This window comes from Typopeltis vanoorti, chromosome 11 (genome assembly GCF_054136105.1).
Source record: "Typopeltis vanoorti isolate ZY-2024b chromosome 11, IOZ_Tvanoo_1.0, whole genome shotgun sequence".
Taxonomy (NCBI): domain Eukaryota; kingdom Metazoa; phylum Arthropoda; class Arachnida; order Uropygi; family Thelyphonidae; genus Typopeltis; species Typopeltis vanoorti.
Window position 1 is genome coordinate 54,077,911 of NC_143559.1, and position 21,422 is coordinate 54,099,332.

The 21,422-nt window shown below is 37.1% G+C and overlaps 1 protein-coding gene across 5 annotated transcripts in view; it reads right to left on the minus strand.

Annotated features, from left to right (window-relative positions):
- Window positions 1–21,422, minus strand: part of LOC150101587 (uncharacterized) — a 193,972-nt gene that overhangs the window by 78,000 nt on the left and 94,550 nt on the right. For all 5 annotated transcript variants that reach the window (XM_090400170.1, XM_090400174.1, XM_090400169.1 and 2 more), the window contains exon 4: window positions 15,040–15,160. In XM_090400170.1, coding sequence (XP_090256296.1) covers window positions 15,040–15,160 — 121 coding nt within the window. The remainder of the gene's footprint in view (window positions 1–15,039; window positions 15,161–21,422) is intronic.

The window sequence follows — 21,422 nt, forward strand, 5'->3', positions numbered from 1 at the left end:
TGGGCAATGTGAAAAAGGCACCAGTAGCTATTCACATACCCTGGTGACAGATGGGATCCAACCATCGCAGGCTACTCTGTTTGCAGAACCATGGACTCGAGACCCATAATCCATATTTGAACATATAAGTGCACAATAAAGATGAAACAATGAAGATCAATCTGCACTTCATTCAGCAAAAGTTAGAGTGCAAAGGAGATTCAGTGCTCTCTTGCATTTTTCTCTTAGTTGACAAATGTGTGCAAGGCAAAATTTCTGTCCAAGATGAGTCCCGAGAATGTGGCTTCTGTTGCTATGGGAATAACAGACTGTCCCATTCTTAACTTGGGATCTGTGTAAGAGTGCATTTTCAGCAGAAGTATACACACTTGTCTGCTGAAAACCTGAACTCACTGAACCCACTACCAAGAGCCCGTGGAGAGACACAATCTTTCAATTATCCTCATGTTACAAGAGTGATAGTAAACCGCAAACTCAATCAACGTATAGAGCATTGTCTACAGTGGGAGAAAGCCACTCAGTAACTGAGTTATCTTTAACAGCAAAGCATGTTATACTTAAAACAGTCTTGGGAAACATCCTGTTCTTAATATAGCCAAGATAGTGTACTTCCCACTTGGACTTTAACGACTCAACTAGAAAACGTTTTTCAGAAAGTGTCCTCTTCTGAAATGACTTAGTTTATAGATGCTCTTCATTTCTTCACAGAAAGCTGCAAAAAATTCAATTTCCAGAGGTCTCAAGAAAAACAATTGGGTTCCATTTTGGAAAGATCACAATATCAGTGCTATGATCACTGAAAGATATATTATCAACGAACATTTAAAATAAAATGATACAGAAGACAACAAAAAAAAAGTTAACAGAATTGACTCAAAACATGAAACATGAAATCAAAAGATGAAATTTCTAACTACAAACAAAAAAGTGGGAAGAATTCTGTAATAGACTAGATCCAAGAAAAGACTCACAACACTGGAACATCATCAGATTATTAAACAATGCAACACTTCCAGATACTGATCACTCTTCAAATACAGTCTCCTCAGGAACCAATACAGTAGCAACAAACAAAACAAAACAGATGGCAAATTTAGTAGCCGAACATTACTCTAATGCAAGCAAGTTGCAATACAACAAAAAAAGACAAAAAGTGCAGGAAATTGCAAAACATTTGCTAATACAATCCAGAACCTATCCTTCTGAAGACATTTTTACTCAGGACTTCACAATGACAGAATTAGAAACAGCAATTAGTCAAACTGACCCTGACAAATCAACCAGAATTGATCTTATCTTTGGACATATGATTAAAAACAAGGGAAAAATAGCCAAAAACTGCCTTCTGAAGATATTCAACACCTCTTGAAATGCAGGTAAACTACCAAAAATCTGGAAGACATCAGTCATTATACCCTTACTAAAACCTAACAAAAATCCTAGTGACTGTAAAAGCTACAGACCAATGTAGCTTTGACTAGCACTCTCTGTAAACTAAATGAAAGAATAATACACACCAGACTTATGAATTGGCTCTTAGAAAATAACAAAATCAACTTCTACCAAACTGCATACAGGTCTCAACACAGTACAGAAGATCAATTATTTTATCTTTGCCAATCAGTCATAGATGGCTTTCAAGAAAAACCACCAAAGAAGAAGACAGCAATATTCTTGGTGGTTTTTCCTACAATCGCATCTGGAGAGATAAAAGTTAATAATGATATTGGAATAAGGGAGAGTGCATTAATTTGGATTTCAGATTTCATGAAAGGAAGAAAAATGAAAGTAAAAGTTAATGGAATTTATTCCGACATGCATCAAACTTGGGCTGGAGTCCCACAAGGTTCTGTTTTAAGCCCACTCCAATTCCTCATCTATATGAACATCCATCATCACATAATAAATGACACAAAAATAGCATGCTATGCAGATGATACAGCAATCTGGCACAATAGCAATAATCCTCAAACGTGTGGACAGACTTATGTGTTCGTCGAACATGTTGTTTATTATTTTAACGGTATAATAGAACACAGAAACTAAGTAAATAATTAATTTATTCACTTGATGCTGATATTTCGCTGGTATTATAACCAGCATCTTCAGAGCACAAAAACACTGTTTGTCACAATACGCGAGACTAAAACAACATGGTGTACATTAACAAAATTGTAGCAGCAACACGAAGACTAGAGTCCTGATTTTGGCGCCCTCTATCTGAAAAAAAAAAAAAAAAAAAAAAAAAAAAAAACGCTATCATATATTGCTAGAGTCCTAGAAATATGGCTGTATTAACTTGCCGAAGATCTGGGAGACAGTCATATTAAGGAAAAACTAGCACTTTTCTAGGACTCTAGCAATATATGATAGCGTTTTTTTTTTTTTTTTTTTTTTTTTTCAGATAGAGGGCGCCAAAATCAGGACTCTAGTCTTCGTGTTGCTGCTACAATTTTGTTAATGTACACCATGTTGTTTTAGTCTCGCGTATTGTGACAAACAGTGTTTTTGTGCTCTGAAGATGCTGGTTATAATACCAGCGAAATATCAGCATCAAGTGAATAAATTAATTATTTACTTAGTTTCTGTGTTCTATTATACCGTTAAAATAATAAACAACAAGCAATAATCCTCAACAATCTGAAAAAGTCCTAAATAATTCAATAAAAGGCTTAGAAAGATGGGCAAACAAACAAACTACAGATAAATCCAAAAAAAAAAAAAAACTGAGCATCTTCTCCACTGATAGAAAAAATACACACAATTACAACCTTCATATCAAAATATATATATATATATAATACCAAAAATAGAAAAAACAGTCTCCAAAATACTTAGGCATAACCCTAGATACTGAACTGAGATTTACAACTCATATTACAAATATATCTAATAAAGTTCTTAAAAATCTTAATATCATCATAAGGTACAAAACCAAAACCGAAGACACTCAAAACTACATATATGGCACTCATATGACCCACTATGGAATATGCCTCATCAATCTGGGCTTCAGCTTCTACTAGCTCAAAAGAAAAACTTAACAGAGTGCAATCAAGAGCAGCAAAAATTATAGGTGAAGTCTCATCCACAAATAATTTAATATCTCAACAAGAGTGTGGGCTTCACATACTAGAAGAGAGAAGAAAACTCTCCACAGTTAAATTCACTAACAGAATCAGGAGCCACCAACAGGATCACATCTCACTCAGGACTTTCGATGCCTGGACAAGAAATTCTAGACTAAAGAGATCCGTGTGTAGAGGCTTAAGTGCTGGGAGGACATCATGTTGGAGGCTTAATGGATTCTATACAGCACTCAGAAAGGATTAAAACAGAATTTAATTCTTCCTATATTTCGTCTCAGTCAATGAGACATCTTCAGGGATTACAAAAAAACTAATATAACATAAAAACAAATCACAAACAATATAAGCCCAACCATGTGGATGACATTAAAGTCCAATCTAGGTGGAGCACCCTCTAAGGGCGGTTGTAGGTGGCCTGGAATGTAAAGTGGGACATCTGGTGATAAGTGTTTCCCAAATCTTAGGAAGCTTAATGCAACCATATTTGTTAAGATTTGGTTGATTCCTGAGAGCTGCTGATTCTAAGAATAGTCTCTCTCTCTCTTTTGAATTTGCTGTGGTGGAGCATGGTGGTTTTTTCCCATGAGATCCTGTGGGTTGTATCCAAGACATTGTCAGCCAGGCCTGACTGACCATAGTCGTGGTTGCAGATGTATGACTTATGTTCCTCCAGGCGGATTATAGCTCATCTGCCTGCTTGTCCAAAGTATGCCAGTTTACAAGAACATGGTACTTTATACACTCCAGGCACAGAGAGAGGAGGGAGCTGATCTTTTGTAGAGCGGATAAGGATAGCAAGTTTGCAGTGGGGCTTAAATGCTGTGTGTAGGTTGTACTTTTTTAAAATCTTGGCTATTTTTTCAGATGTGCCAAGGATGTAGGGTATGATGACTGCATTTCTAAACTCTTTCTGGAGAGAAGACCGAGGAATGGGGGAGGACCTGATTATTTTTTAATGCTGTGATCGCTGTAGCCATTGGAGTGGAAAGTGTTGTTTATGTGGGCAAGCTCAGTTGTAAGGGCAGTTCCACTGGAACAAAGATTGTGGGCTCTCTTGGTAAGAGTTTTAATAATGCCATATTGTTGAGCAGGGTGGTGGTGGGAGAGTTTGTGAATGTATCTGCCTGTGTGCGTGGGTTTTCTATATACTGTGAAGGAAAGTGTACCGTTGGGAAGGCATGTAAGGTGTCTAGGAAGGGTAAACAATTCACGCTCCACCTAGATAGGACTTTAGTGTCACCCGTGTGGTTGGGCTTAGTATTGTTTGTGATTTGTTTTTATGTTACATTAGTTTTTTTGTAATCCCTGAAGATGTCTCATTGACTGAGATGAAATATAGGAAGAATTAAATTCTGTTTTAATCCTTTCTGAGTGCTGTATACAATCCACTAAGCCTCCAACATGAAGACTAAAGAGATCATCTATATTACAATATGATCAAGAAATTAGAAAACAGATTAACTTAGAGCACCTATCCATTGAAATAAGCAAAGAGCCATTCTTTTCCACTATTCTACCAAAAAACACCACGATAAACTTAAATTTCCTCAAGCCTTCTTCAAAAAAAGGATTCACAGCAAGAAAAGAAAAGGACTCGACACTTTTTCTTCTTCTGCAGCTTCTCCTACTTAAGTGGGGTCACTGTTGGTAATGAGTCTCCTCCACACCTTCCTGTCTTGGGCTGTCACCACATCCAAGTTCTTCATCCTCAAGTCCTCTTCTACCAGCTCCTTCCATCTCTTCTTTGGCCGCCTATGCTTCCACCTTCCTTGCACATCCATCTGCATGACCCTTCTTCCCTCATATTCGTCCTCCCTCCTTATCACATGGCCAAACCATCTCAACCTTGCCTTCTGTATTTTTGCTCCTAAGTTTGTAACTTTCACTGTTCCCCTGACATAGTCATTTCTCAGACGATCCTTTCTGGTCACACCGCACATCCACCTAAGCATTCTCATCTCTGCTATTTCCATCCTGCTGATGTTATTTTTCCTCAGGGCCACAGTTTCTATAGCATATGTCATAGCTGGCCTCACTATTGTCCTATAGATTTAGCCTTTCAGATCGATCAGCACCCTCTTATCATAACACTCCAGCCATCTCCCTCCAGTTCCTCCAACCCGCTTGTATCCTGCATACCACTTCCTTCTCAGCTCCTCCATCTTCTTCCACTGTTGAACCTAAGTATCTAAAGTCTCTCACCTTCCTGATGACATTTCCTTCCAGCTTCAGATCTGTCTCCTGTCTGCTGCCCACTGTGCAACACCTATACTCTGTCTTCTGCTCAGTCTCATACCTCTCTCTTCCAGTACTTTTCTCTATCTTTCCAGTTTAGTTCCAGCTTCTTCTCTTGAATCTGCACACAACAAGATGTCATCTGCATACAACATTGTCCAAGGCACATCTTCTCTCACCTCCTCTGTTACCACCTCCATCACAATATTAAACAGAAACCGACTTAATGCTGAACCTTGATGCAAGCCAACTGTTACTTGAAAACTTTCTGTCTGTCTCAGACAGGTCCGAACACTTGTCTTCACATTTCTGTACATTTCCCGCACCAACCTGACATATTTCTCTGGAACCTTCTTCTCCCTCATACACCTCCAGACTTCTTGCCTTGGCACTCTATCTTATATTTTCTCCAGATCAATAAATGCCAGATGTAGCTCCCTTTGTTTCTCTCGATACTTTTCCATCATCTGCCATAACCCAAAGATAGCATCTGTTGTTGATCTACCAGGCATGAAACCAAATTGTTCCTTTACAATCTCCACCTCCTTCCTCAATCTACCATCAAGAACCCTTTCTAGGATTTTCATTCTGTGGGACATCAACTTTATTCCTCTGTAATTTTTACAATCTTGTGCATCCCCTTTACCCTTGTAGATGGGGACAAGAGTACTCTCCCTCCATTCCTCGGGTATATTTTCCTGTTGGCAAACTTTCATGAACAGGTCCCACAGCAGGTCAATTCCCTCTTCCCCCAGTGCCTTCCATGCCTCCACTAGAATTCTGTCAGGGCCCACCGATTTTCCATTCCTGATCCTCTTAATGGCCTCCGTCAGTTCCACTCTACTGATGTTCTGCACCATCTCCTCAGAAGGCTGCCCATCTTCTGTGTGAGTCCTTGCATTTTCCTCATTCAAAAGTCCCTCAAAGTATATTTTCCATCTGTTTCTTATGTCCACATCCCTCCATAATACTCTTCCTTCAGCATCTATACATCACTTAAATAATCCAAACCATGTCATTGCTTACAGTGATGGATCATCTGATGAAGCACTCAACCAAGGAGGTTCAGGGATTTTTCTAACTCTACCTGGAGGCAAGGAAATGCAAATCAAAACCACAGGTGGCAAAATAGCTTCAAACTTCATGTGTGAATTAATAGCCATACAAACAGCTTTCAAATTCTATCTCTCAAATCCAGTAATAAACATTACAGATGGAATAACTATCTACAGCAACTCAAAATCTGCACTTGAGGCATTAAAAAAATGGAAAAACAAAATTCACACAGGAAATTCATGAACTACTAACAACCTTAAATTTGAAAAATAAGAACTACACACTGCAATGGATATCAGCCCATGTAAATATTGAAGGCAATAAAAGAGCAGACAGACTAGCCAAAGAAGCAAGATACCCTCAAAACTGACTAACTGATGCTAACTGTCACCAAAATAAGACTGGTAAAACAAACTAACAAGAAGAAGAATGAAATCAGTGAAATTAATAAAAATAGAGAAATAACCACAGTCATTGCCAGACTAAGTACAGAACATTTTAAAGGCATGAAAATTCAGCCAGACAGTAGTATGAGCTAGGAAACATGCAAAAACTGTCCAGGAGTTGAACTAACACCTGTCCATATTTATTCTTGTCCAGGAATGCTGCTGCTCTACAGAAAATTAACAATAAATAACCTTAGAGAAAAGCTCTACTCCATCAAAGTTCGACAGATTGCCAAAGCAGTCCTACAGATCTATGGTCATATCTAGACGCTCTTTAATGGACTCGACAACAACAACCACCTAGTTTACAGAGATCTTTTAATATGCCATATCTCCAAGCTTTTTCCATGCCAGAGAACATTGAAACCAGATGTTCTTGTTTCGGGAATGCATCTCTTATACATGTTTCTAAGCAAACCAAATGGTCCAATGTTGAACAATGTCAACGAAAGCCACATTATGCATTCTGCATCTCTTATACATGTTTCTAAGCAAACCAAATGGTCCAACGTTGAACAATGTCAACAAAAGCCACATTATGTATTGGAGAGAAGATCATTGCTTTCTAAATACAGAGGAGTCTGACATTAACCATTTTCTCCAATATCTTACAAAGACAGCTGTCAAAGTAATAGGTCAATAATTGCTTGATTGCGTTGAATCCTTTCCTGGTTTTGGGATGGCAGTGACAATTGACTTATGTAAGGAATCTAGAAACGTTTCTTCAATAAGTGTTCTGTTGTATAGTAAGAGAAGGAGATTCATAGAAGATGATGGAAAATGCTTTAGTTAAAGAGCTCTTTTTAGTTCTTTCTTAACGTAACGTTCAACATCATACACTACTCTAGCTCTGGTACTACTACTACCAATAGTTCTAGCTAATTGGTAGAAAAGTTTAGCTGCTGTTTCTCTTACTGCTCTTTCAATATTAAAAATTCAAGAGGATATGAAGCTGTTGCTGATCATGACAAAATTTTTCTTCAACAGTGTCTGCAACAGCTTTGGGATCAGCAACAACACATCCATTATGTTCCAAGAGAAACAAATGGTGTGTTATATATCTACCTTTCATTTCTCCAGATTTTATCCCATACAATTTTTCGCTGGTCAATGATGTAAATTGGATCCAAGATTATTTTTGACTCTAATGCCTCACATAACATACTTTGGCCCAAGCATGTTTAAAAGCTATTAAGTTTAATGTGGTAGGTATCCACAAATTATACCCCATGTTCTGTCTTGATTTTTTTTTTAGCTGCTTAGCACTCTGGGTTCCACCAAGGCTTTCGATAGAGAAGAAATTGAGATGTTTTCGGAATTGCCGCTGTTGCTGCCCGGACAATACTATCTGTTATTTACTTCACTGCTTCATTGATACATGTTTGAATGACTGTTTCAGCATGAAATATTGCAAGATGGAAGTATTCCAGTCAGCATGATCCATTTTCCACATGGGCATATGTGAAGGAGAACATGGTTCCTGTGAAGACAGTGCCGATTACAGGAAAATGACAACCTTCATAGATGTTCTCTTAGACATCCCACAGCAGCAGTCAAAAAATGGAAGGGGGAGCAGATTATATGACCAATTGCAGAATATGACTGGGTAGGCATATGGAAGAAGGTAACTCCATTATTAAGAAAGGAGAAGTCATGACTGTCAAAAGTATTTGCTCAATGATATGACCTTGTCCATTCATGTTAGTACTAATCCACAGTGTCCATTAAAGTCACCTATCAGAAGAATGGGCAGAGGTAGTTGTAATATAAGATGTTATATAATTACCCAGTGGTAAATATATGGAACATACTGTAATAAGAAATCCTACAGATACTACTGCTTCCAGGATAGTATTAAACTTGACATGATGGAAAGGAGCATGATTGCCCACTATCATAGCTGCTCTACCACAAGCAGGGCCATCTCCAGTTGTCCTTACAAACAATGCAATTAATTCCTTCAGATGGAGCCTCACTAGGTTTTAAATATGTTTCCTGCAGAATCTTGATATCATCAATATTTTGTGAAATCCACAATGATATGACCTTTGAAATTTTTCCTATTGTTTTCACTTGGTAGACATGCCTGAATTCTGAGGGATTGAGAGTTTACCTTTGTTAGGTTTATATCTATTAACTGATTTTAGGAATTATGGATGGCCGGTGCCCATCTCTTCCTCTGGAAAAATGTCCAATACATCATCTGGTGGATAAGGATCGTTTGGTAAGTTTGATTTGTTTCGGTGGATACCGAAGTCATCTGTGGGAGTGTCTGGTAGTTTATCTATGATATCCTTCATCATACCTTGATCATAAAGTTCAAGATATGGTGAAATAGAAATACTAGTTTGAGTTGCTGTTGAAATTTTCTTAACTGCCATCTTCTCAGCATAAGAGGATTTCTAAACAGATGTGAAACTAACTTCCTTTTTGCATCCTGACATGTTTTGTTCTGTTTTAATATTTTGAATTTCTTTTTCATCCTTCCACTTCTGACATGAATGGGAGTATGTTGGATGTTCTCCCTCACAGCTGACACATTAGGTCTTCTTCGCAGTGCATGATTTATCATGCTCTTTACTACCACATCAGACAGGGTGGTAGTAAATGCCTGTTGTGGCTCTACCACCTGTGCTTGATGTGGTAGTAAATAGCATGATTAATCGTGCACTACCGCATCAGGCACAGGTGGTAGAACCACAACAGGAAGTTCAGGCATGTCCATGTTTCTGACATTTAAAGCATCTTGGTGGATTTGGGATGTATAGACTAACGAGACAGATGAAATACCCTATTTTAACAGATATTGAAGGCTTAAGCATATTAAAAGTAAGGATGTTCCTAGTCAGAACCAGGTGACCATCCTTACATATCAGGATGCACCTCATACCTGTAACTCCCTGATATTATTATGATTCAGGACCTTCATGGAGTCACAAAACTCATCACGGGAGGCTCACCCTAGAAAACAAAGTCCTTGAACTCATTCACTGTTCATTCTCTCACCACTATCAGGCAATGCAGATCACATTCTCTCAGTCTATCCTCATAACTAACATTGTACAACCCTGATACCATCTTTGTTATTCATCTCTTCGCTCCTTCCAAGGATAATTTATCTCCTTCAAATCCTCGAGACCAAATCTGAGCACAACAGTCCAGATTAGGGCTTTATACAATGGAATGACAACTTTTTTTATCCCTACTGGTCAGCAGAGATATATCTTAAAGCTCAGAACATATCTCCTCATCTGGAACATCAAGGAGATCCCATTCTGACAAAACCCCTCTAAAAGAGTTTAATGCTTTATGAGATATCCTGTAATCAGTATTCTACCCATTGATGTAACCTTTAGTAATTTTTCTGAGTGTTGCTGACTAGATATTTCCACAAGGACATCACCAGAATGTAGTTTCTTGACAGTTTTGGGAAATCCTGCCAGTCTTTCTGAACCCTTTTGAATAAAGAAGAATGACATTTTCCCTAGTGGCTTTTCACCTGTTGCATGGATGATTAGAAGTACTGGTACATTTATACTGTTTACTTCTGTTATCTACAGTATTAGTACTTTGACTTTTACAGTATATATGGACTTTGTTAGGGCCTCCTGAAACATTTGAGAATGAATTCACACTCAAGAGAATTTTTGTTGTTCAGTGCTAGAGCTCCACACCCACCATAAAGCCACACGTGGACACCCACTGACTGACCCAGATGCTATAACCACACCACAGTAAGCCTCGAGTCCCATTCCCAGACAACAGGGTATCAGACTTACTGTAACACCCTTGACCCTTGCAGGCAAGTCCACTAACCAACTGAGCTTGGCCAGGACATCCAGGGTCACCTGTCTTACCAAAGCAGAGGCCAAAGTAGTACAAGACTACAAGGATACCTCTTTCTGGATGTCCACAAGCAACACTGCACAGCAACAGGACATTGGACCCCAGTGATGGGAAAGCAAAGAAAAAGAGAAGGATTGAAAACAGCCAGTACCATGACTGGGAGCTCCCCCTCTGGCAAAAACAGGTGCCCCACATGGAGGTGAAAGTCATGCAAATGGTTATTGAGTTGCTGTACATGCTGTTATTGTTTGAACAGTAAAATATGAATAAAAACAAAAGTATATTTATAGAAGTAAACTGTTTTATTTACTACTTAATGTGTGTGTTTAATTACTTACAGAACCTATTTTAACCACCTTACCGGCCATTATGGATCAAATACGCATCCTTATAAGCTTCGTATCCATCACATATTTCAATGTAATATCAATGGCATTACAATTTTAACATGCACTTCGCATCCATGATAAACTTGATGTCTATAGACGTCTTGGCCGGTAGCATGGTTAAACACTACTTATATTATAGGTTAGGTTTGTACCACAAGTATCACTGAAGAATCCATTTTCTTCCAAATATGTTCATCTCATCATCATCAAGTCTTTCAATGCCTAGTGGCACATAAGGCTGCAAATGCTGGTTTTCCATCTTCCCCTAACTTCACAGTTGCTCTTGCTTCTGCCCAACTCGCCCATCTTGCCTTCTTCATTTCAGATTCCATCATTCTTCTCCAAGTTAATATTGGACGACCTCTGGAGCCCAACTTAGTGTTCCTTGGTGAATTCTGTTTTTCCTCATGCAAAAAACATGTCCGGTCCATTTCTATCTTATTAGGCAAACCTCTTCATCTAGTAACTTTTAAAGAAGGTTTTCTTTAAAAGTTACTTGGTAGTAATTGTATTTGGCCAGAAGATTTTTAAAATTCTTCTTAAACACTTGTTTTGGAAAATGTCCAATTTATTACTTTATGCCTTTAAAGTTTCCAAGTTTCAAAGCCATATAGCAGTGCTGCTCGCACAATAGATTTATAGACATTAATTTTCACTTTAACTGTAATATTTCATGCTTTCCATAATTTGTTTAATGACCTGAAACAATTTTGTGCTTTAGCAATTCTCTGTAAAATATCTTCATCAGTGCCGCCATGTTTATTTATTACTGATCCAAGGTATGTAAAAGTATCAACATCTTCAATTGTTTCATTTTTTAACTTAATTTCTTTATTTGATTTTTCATTTATTCGCATGACTCTGGCTTTCTTCTTGTTTATATGTAGACCCACAGTTTCTGCGCAGCGAGCGAAGTCATCAGTTTTTAGCAATAAGTCATTTAACTTGGAGGAAATATGTTCATCTACTTTGAAAATATTACTAGTTTTCCCCAAACTATTGAAACGCATATTACATTCATTTATAGAAAGGGGGATGGTAAATCCCTTTATGTTTCTACAGCTGGGTACGAAACTCGGATCGAAATCCATAGAGTTTCATGCCGAAAAAAACTATCGGTGGGCCCAAGTGTAAATGATCACTTGGGTAGTACAACACCAGGGCAACTCTATGCAAAGGTGGAGCAAGCTCCGTCACTAACTTTAATATTCTCTCATAATGTAAAACCCTGCTCCTAAGAGATGTATATATATTGTTTTACATTATGAGAAGAGGTCACTACCCAGACCGGTTTCAACCTTTGTTGAGGTCTCATCAGTGAGTAGGTAGACCTGGAATATCAAGGTTTTAAGTGAACACGAACTTACATACCTCTACTTTCGAATTGCCAAAGTGGTGTATGCCTATATTTATTGTTAATTAATAAGTTAATAAGCCGAAAGGCCATTTTACCGGCGAACATGTTAATAGAAAGGGGGATGGTAAATCCTTTTATGTTTCTACAGCCGGGTATGAAACTCGAATCTCACTAATGAGACCTCAAAAAAGGTTGAAACCGGTCTGGGTAGTGACCTCTTCTCATAATGTAAAACAATATATATACATGTCTTAGGAGCAGGGTTTTACATTATGAGAGAATATTAAAGTTAGTGACGGAGCTTGCTCCACCTTTGCATAAAGTTGCCCTGGTGTTGTACTACCCAAGTGATCATTTACACTTGGGCCCACCGATAGTTTTTTCAGCATGAAACTCTATGGATTTCGATCCGAGTTTTGTACCCGGCTGTAGAAACATAAAGGGATTTACCATCCGCCTTTCTATTAACATGTTCGCCGGTAAAATGGCCTTTCGGCTTATTAACTTAGTACATTCACTTATCTTTATCTCTAAAATAAAACAGAAACTAATACAAAGGAAACAATGTTTAATTAAATAGTTATACATGCAAACATTATTATTTACGTTAAGAAATTGTAAGAGATTTCACTTTCTCTCTCACACTCATTCACTTGAAATTTAATTCAGGAATTAAAGAAATTCAACAACAAACCAAAGGAAACAAATTCCTTTACTAATCCTCTCTAGGATTAAAAAACTATAAGACTTTTTTTTTTTAATACAGTGAGTAAACAACAAACAAAAGGAAACACACACATTCCTTTAGTAATCCTCTATAGTAGGGGTTCTTAACCTATGGTATGCATACCCCTTGGGGTACATGGTAAAATTTTTGAGAGTACGCCGTAAGAGCTCAAGAGTTGCAAGTTGGCAACTGTGATACTGATTAATTTCTGAGAACTGAGTGATGAAGTGCGGCTGCTTTAAAAAAATAAATATAGCAACAGGCTGGATGTTGAAGATGACTTGAAAATATACCTTAGCAAGATATCCCCAACCATTGATGAACAGGTGTGATGGTGCAAGCGTAAACAAACATAACCATCTCACTGATTACCCAGTAAATTGTTTATGATTTTATAAGATTTATTAAATTGCTTATGTCACTCTTTGTGTTTATCAATAGATGTAATTTATGAATACAAAATTTAATGTGTGCATGCGTTTTATTTTATTCCCATTGTTATATTATAACTATATCTATCTATACAAGGGATATGCCAATTATATAAACATTTCCAAGGAGTACGTGAAGCATAAAAGGTTGAGAATAACTATAGGATTAATAGAACTACTACATTTTAATACAATTCGTCCCAATAAGGAATTCTCATCTCGGCTCAAGATCCACACACATTTCAAGATAAGGAACACATTCTACTTTTGTAACTGGAGTACAAATTATCTCAGGAAGATTTGCTTCTTCCAGAAAGTTAAAGACGAAGATAAAATACATTAGAGTAAACTGTCTGCTATACAATTCTCTAAGCACAATCTTCATTACTCATATTCAGTTCCTATGCGTAAATGAATAAATGTTTTCTTAATTCTTGTCTTCAGTATTTTGTAACACACAATCACAAGGAACACTATTTAGAAGAAACAACACAATTTTCAGCTTGAAATAAAATGTTCCATCTTCATTCCATCAATTGACAGGAACAAACACAGGGTTATAACTAAACAGTAGACAAACCACTGGAATTTGCTTTTTCTAACTTTGAACAACTGTTATTCCTTACAACAAAAACTGTATTTGAGAACTTCTAGATTATCTTTTGGTGGTCACATACCATTATAAAGAAATCAATACTTTCAGATAAACCCATTATTCTTGGAATATATTCATATGACTCTCATCTGTTAAAAATGGCTACCTCGTAATCACCATGTTACCCTGCCATGAGTTTTTTCTCTTCTCCTAACTACTCTCTAATTCTCACACTGCACATGCATGCATGTGCTTTAAACTCACTGTTATTGATTAAAAGTGCACAATTGAACAACTTTGTATACAGTCAAGACCAACGTGTTTGTCTTTTGCCAACATTACAAAACTTTGTCAAATTCAGTCAAACATATCAATATCAATTCTCAAGAATCCAAGGTTATGTAATAAATGCCATTGTTTAAAAAAAACAATTAAAATATAAAAAAATTATACATAAAAGAAAATTAGAAATATGAATTCACAGTACAAATGACATTAATAAACATAACTTACAGTGACAATGCCATTACTTTTTATACTTGATAACAACAAAAAAAAGAAAAAGTTTCATGCTTTAAAAAGGAATTAATACAGCAAACCATAGCAACAATAAATACAAATCAGCAATCCCTTGCAATGAGATCTGCACAGAGAACACTACTGAAATATAATTATACATCAAATGATATTTAACAGGCTAAATGCTGATGAACTCCCCCCCCCCCATTATGAAGAGTACATTTTCATTAGAGATTAAACAATGAGAGTATTTCGGCTAAATCCAACAAATTACTTTTAATTGTTCTGCAACATAATACATTAAAATGGAAATGAAATCAATATTAATAACTTTTAGTTGATTACTTACAATACTGTGGTAATCAATGCTAACAGACTGCAACATCTGCTGGAATGAATGTGAGACTCCCCACTGAAAGTGCAGAGCTGGTGTCTGATCTAAATCTTGTAGTTTATCCCAGAGCCTACGGCTAAGAAGAACAAGCATGTGCATATCAAACAGAATACATGCAAAGAAATACTCAATACTCTAGTGATATTAAGTATACAATGATAAAATCTAATTTCTACAATAAATGTTCTATGAATTTTTCGATTTAATGGAAGTCAAAAAAATTAATTACAGCAATAAAAGTAACAAATGGAAGCAATCGTTTTTTAAGGTTAACTAAACTGACAACATACACTGATTAAACCTCGTAGCTCTTGACAGATTTATCCATTTCAAGGGATACAGACAACATTTTTTGCTTCAGATAGCTGTATTATAAAATAAACTACTTGATAGAATGACTTGCAGTTTTACATGGATGCTTATGAGAAATGTACCAACTTAGAAAAAAAAAATCTTACTGATAGTGTTGCCATCTATGATTGAGGCAGAGAACTTTTTCAGATCACTGCCTCAATCATAGATGGCAACACTATCAGTAAGATTTTTTTTTTCTAAGTTGGTACATTTCTCATAAGCATCCATGTAAAACTGCAAGTCATTCTATCAAGTAGTTTATTTTATAATACAGCTATCTGAAGCAAAAAATGTTGTCTGTATCCCTTGAAATGGATAAAATTGAGTATCGTGCAGTTATAAAATTCTTTGTAAAAGAAGGTTTAATGGCAAAAGAAATTCATTCAAAGTTCATAAAAGTTTATGGGCACTCTTCTCATTCGTTTTCGACAATTAAGAAAGAAATGAAATGCTAAGTTTAAATGTGGTCGTACCAGCCTTGAAGATGATCCAAGTGAAGGACGTCCAAAAAGAGTAACAACACCAGAAATCATTGATCAAGTGCATGATCGTGCTGGCAAGTATGACAAGCTTAGGAGATTGCTTGGATCAGTGCCATGGCATGTACAACTGCAAGGGCTGGATGTCGATAGAGCATGGGAAGTGATCAAAGAGCATTTACAGGAGGTTATGGCTGATTGTATACCTAAGGTCCGAATAGTGAAACAAGGAGGGGTTAAATGGATGAATAACACCATTAAGCTTGAGCTGCATAAAAAGAAACAACTATGGAGGGAATTTAAAGAAAGGGGTGACCTGCAGGCACACGAACGGTATAAAGTGCAGGCACGAAGGGTAACGAGTGTGGTAAAAACAGCAAAAGATGATAATGAAAAGAAACTAGCTATGCAAGCAAAAGAGAATCCCAAACAGTTCTTTCAATATGCTGAAAAGAAAAAAACTGTACATGGCAAAATTATTTTAAGGAATGACGATGGTAAAGAGTTCACTGAACCAGTCGATATAGTGGAGTTACTGAGCGCGCACTTTGCAAAAGTATATCATCCAGGTGGTGACATTGAAAAAATGAAGGAACCATTAGTTTATATGGGAATTGTGATGAATGAAGTGGAGGTGAATAGTCTATTACAGAACCTTAATGTGAATACATCTGTGGGATTGGATGGTATACCGGCACGGGTCTTGCGTGAAGCGGCTAAGGAATTATCAGTGCCCTTGACCATGTTGTTTAATCTGAGTCTCGGGTCTGGCTTAGTCCCGAAGGCGTGGAAAGAGGGGAAAATAGTTTCACTGCATAAAGGAGGATCCAAGCCTATGGTTGCAAATTACCGACCGATCAGCATATCAGGAGTCGTTGTCAAGGTCTTGGAGAAAGTAGTCAAGGGAAAAATACAGGAATGGATTGATGAAAATGAGATACTGTACAGAGGACAGCATGGCTTTGTGAAGGGTAGATCATGCCTCAGTAACTTGCTCAAGTTTTATAACAAGGTGACAGCTGAACTGGATAAGGGAAATGGGTTTACAGTGATACTGCTGGACCTGGCAAAGGCGTTTGACAGGATACCACATGGAATTCTAATCCGTAAACTACAACATATGGGAATGGCTATAGGGTTGGTGAGATGGATAGCTGGGTGGTTGATGGAGAGATATCAAAGAGTAGTTTATTCAGGAGTAGAGTCCAAAAAACGGCCTGTGACTAGTGGTGTGCCACAGGGTTCTGTTCTTGGACCACTGCTGTTTAATCTGTTCATTAACGATATAGGGAAGGGTCTAAGTGGGACAGTTCATTTGTTCGCTGATGATGCAAAGTTGGGTAGGGCGATAGTGAATGCAGAAGATGTCAAAGTCTTGCAAGATGACTTAGATAGATTGGAGTTCTGGACTAAGGATAATGGATGTCAATTTAATGTGACAAAATGTAAGGTTATGCATTTCGGAGTGAAAAGATTAGCAGCAGTATACCACATTGGTGGAACTGTACTCCAAGAGATTGATGAGGCCAGGGACTTGGGAGTGTTGGTGGATAGGGAGATGAAGTTTAGGGGGCACATTGCAAAAGTAGCTAAATCAGCTCATCAACTCACTTGGTTGTTGAAAAATACCTTGACGAGCAGAGAAAAACAAGTTATTGTACCTCTGTATCGAGCCCTGATAAGACCTCATCTCGACTACTGTGCCCAGATTTGGTCACCTCGGTTCCTTCTTGATGGGGAGGAGGTTGAGAGGATCCAGAGGCGAGTGACTAAGATGATAGCAGGTCGATGGAATGAACCATATGAGAACAGGTTGAAGATTTTTGGGTTGCAGAAACTAGTTGATAGGCGAAAAAGGGGAGATATGATTGAGACATTCAAATTGCTAAAAGGATTCTATAGGATTAATTCAGATGATATTTTTGAGATCAGGACTGGTGGTGGGAGAACTAGGGGACACCCATGGAAGCTGGGCAAGAGCGTGGTTAGCAGGGGTGTTAGAGCTGGGTTCTTTACTTTTAGAGTGGTAAATGAGTGGAATAAGCTGCCAGAGTCTGTTGTGGGTGCTATGACAGTGAGCGAGTTCAAGGCAAGGTATGATAGATACTGTGAGAATGTTGAAAGCTGTGTGAACATGATGTTTAGGCCTCCCTCGATGAGTCTAAGGTCTCCTGGAGTAGCCCGTGGTAATAATAATAATAATAATGATATGGTATTAGATGACCAGCGAGTCAAAGTGCATGAAATTGTAGACACTATAGGCACATCAAAAGACATGTAGGATATATTTTGCATGAAGAATTGCAAATGAAAAAGCTTTGCGCAACATGGGTGCCACGCTTGCTCATAGCAGATCAAAAACACACTCGCATGAAAATCTCTGAACAATGCTTGGAGCATTTAACAAGAATAAAACTGATTTTGTGAGTAGATTTATTACTATGGATGAGACTTGGATTCACCATTACACACCAGAATCCAAACCGCAGTTAAAATAGTGGACAGAAGCCAGTTGTTCAGCGCCAAAGAAGACAAAGTCGGTTCCATCAGCAGGAAAGGTCATGGCATCGGTGTTTTGAGAAGCTAAAGGCATTTTGTTTATTAATTATCTTGACAAGGGTAAAACAATAACCGGGGAATGTTATTCTGATCTTTTTAATTAGTGAGAAATTTTTTAAAAAATTTCTCACGTATGTATGTATAGTTCACCCACTGATTAGAGGTCCCTCGACACTTCCGCGCATGTCAGAAAAAGGAGAATCCATTCCGATAATAGGATAATCAATCTGTCTTCCAGGATGTGTTTGTTTATTATTACAGGTCAGAAAATTTAGCTTTTCTTTTACGAACATTGTAGTTTTTAAAGTGTAACTATTTTGCTGGTATAACAGTTGGAAAAATGTACGTAGAGTATTAACAAAATTAAAAAAGGTATAGCATAAAACAAAAATTTAACTAAGTTTATTTTTAAGAAAGTTTTTTATAAAATAAAAATAATTATACAGAAAAACAGAAATTTTTTCAAATGAACTTACATATTCTAAACTTACAGTTGAGAGAACTGAGACACTTTAATGTCCTGAACTGATTAATTATTTATCACTTGTTGCGACTCTTTTAACAAACCCATGCAAAAAAAGGTCGGAAAAAAATACCATTATCAAATCCTTTTAATCTTCATAGTCATCTGAATCGGTGTCCGAATCGTCATCACTTTCACTTAAACTGATCACCAAAGGTTCATATAATTCTTCGATAATTCCGTCTCTGTCCCAATACATATTTTCAAATGAGGTGACATGAAAGCAATATTTTCCCCAGTTTTGAACTGTAATACTTTCAATCGCCTGTTCTGAAAGCTTAAAAAGTTTCGACATATCTCCAGTTACGTTGCAATGGCGAATGAAACTTTTCACTTCTTACAAACATGCTCAATAGCATTAATATCGCAATGATATAGTGGTAGCCTCAAAACTAGAAATCCATGTTCTTTGAGCATCATGTCGAATTTAAATAGTTTAGTTGTGGGCGAGTTTCTTTTGACCAAATTAAGCAATTCAATTTTTCGCATATCTGGAGAACGAGAAATGTTATTTGCAGAGAGCCAATCCATAAGAACTTGTTTCTTATTAGACCAATTTGGAACTTTGTTTAATCGAATAGAGTGATATGAAGAGTTATCAATTATAACAACAGCATTTTTAGGCAGGTTTGGAATCAGTTTTTCTTCTGTCCACTTTTCAAAGATCGTAGAACTCATTTGCCTATGGTAATTGGCTTTGTATAGCAAGTTTGAATTCGGTAAAAAACACATTTCTCCACTCGCACACAAAATTATTATGCGCCGCGAGGCATTTCCGGTTTGTAGCACTCCACATTCTTCTTTAGACTGCGAACATTTTCCATAAGTTAAATTACTATCAATCCAAGTTTCATCTAGATACACAATCGGTCTTTTCTCCTCCCTGAAACGTCTTATTGCTCTCAAATACTGCGTTCTAGATAAAACAATGTCACTTCATTCACTCCATGATAAGTTTCCTTTTTTTTGGGACTTTTTAAAACAAAATCCGATTTCATGAAGTATTTTCCTTAAAGTTTCTCTTTTCCAAGGAAAATTAATTTTTTCTTTAAGCACAGGAATCAATTTCGGAACAGTTGCACTCTTTTCTCGACCACAAAATTCATGAATAGTTCTTCTTATAACGTCTACATCAAAATCATTCAAAGCTACGGTTTCGATGGTTTTCTTTACTCTGGCGCTTTTTTTTTTTTAGGAGATTTAAATTTTGGCTTACCTTCACCTTTTGATTCCCTACGAATTCTTTTAACAGTCGGCCCCCGATACGCCCGCAATTGCACTTGCACGTTTTATGACATGAGAAAGGGGAACAAGGAGACGATTCTTTTTTCGCAGAATGTCAGCACATTATTCAATATTCTTTTGCAAGAGCTACTGAAACGTTTAACAACAGAACTTGTTTACTGTACTGGATCCATCATACAAATTAATAATAAAAAAGTAATGCAAAAAAGCGACAACAAAAATCAAGCTAGTACTAGTACAGCAACTGACAAGAAAGCACGTGATTTCGCATGTTGGCAACCAATTCGTACATCCTTCATTTCTTTCTCCCCTTCAGCATGAATCGACTATTCTTGGCAAAATGCCAAGGAGAGATCTACAAACGGTGGGCGAACTATAACTGCGCAGCATGTTACACACATACACCCGGTTGACATATCTTAGTAAAGTGAGCAATCTCATTAACTAGTGAACAAGTTAATCTGACACTAGAGTGCCATCTGCATTCATAAAGTTATTCTTCTACATTCATTCATTCTTTTGCTTGTGGCATAATGATAAAATTCTTTCGGATTGCCTTTAAACCTACATAGCCAATTTCTTTTCATACTCCAATTTAGCTTTCTGCACAATGCATCTTACTTTTCTGGTTTGAGCTTTATATATTTCATAACTCCTCTCACTCTTATTCTCGAGATATTCTTTCCACATTATCCAAGGTTAATGGATAACATCTTCATCTTCTTGTAGATCTCTTGCTTAATAAGATTGCACATCCATTTCACTCCCAACCCATTTATTCTTCAAACGTTAGGTATACATTCAGATACCACCTCATTTAAGCACTTTTTCAAAGACTCCTATGCATTGCTGACATTTTTCTCATTCAGTAACTGATACCATGGGACAAAAGATAGCCTAAGCTGATCATAATTTCCATCTTTGTAGTTCAGCATGTAACCTGTTCTAATGGGAACATCAATATAATTAGATACGTCCCAAAAAAAAAGCACAACATGATCACAAATTGGTGGTAAAATAGTCATATTCTTAAAAGAGACCCCTTCTGACACTATGAACAAATCTAACACTCTTTGACCTCAAGTTCCTTCTTTCACATGCTGCTTGAAAGAGTTGTCTCGCAACAATTCAATAAATTTCTCTTCATTCTTAAGAAGAAAAATTTATTGAATTGTTGA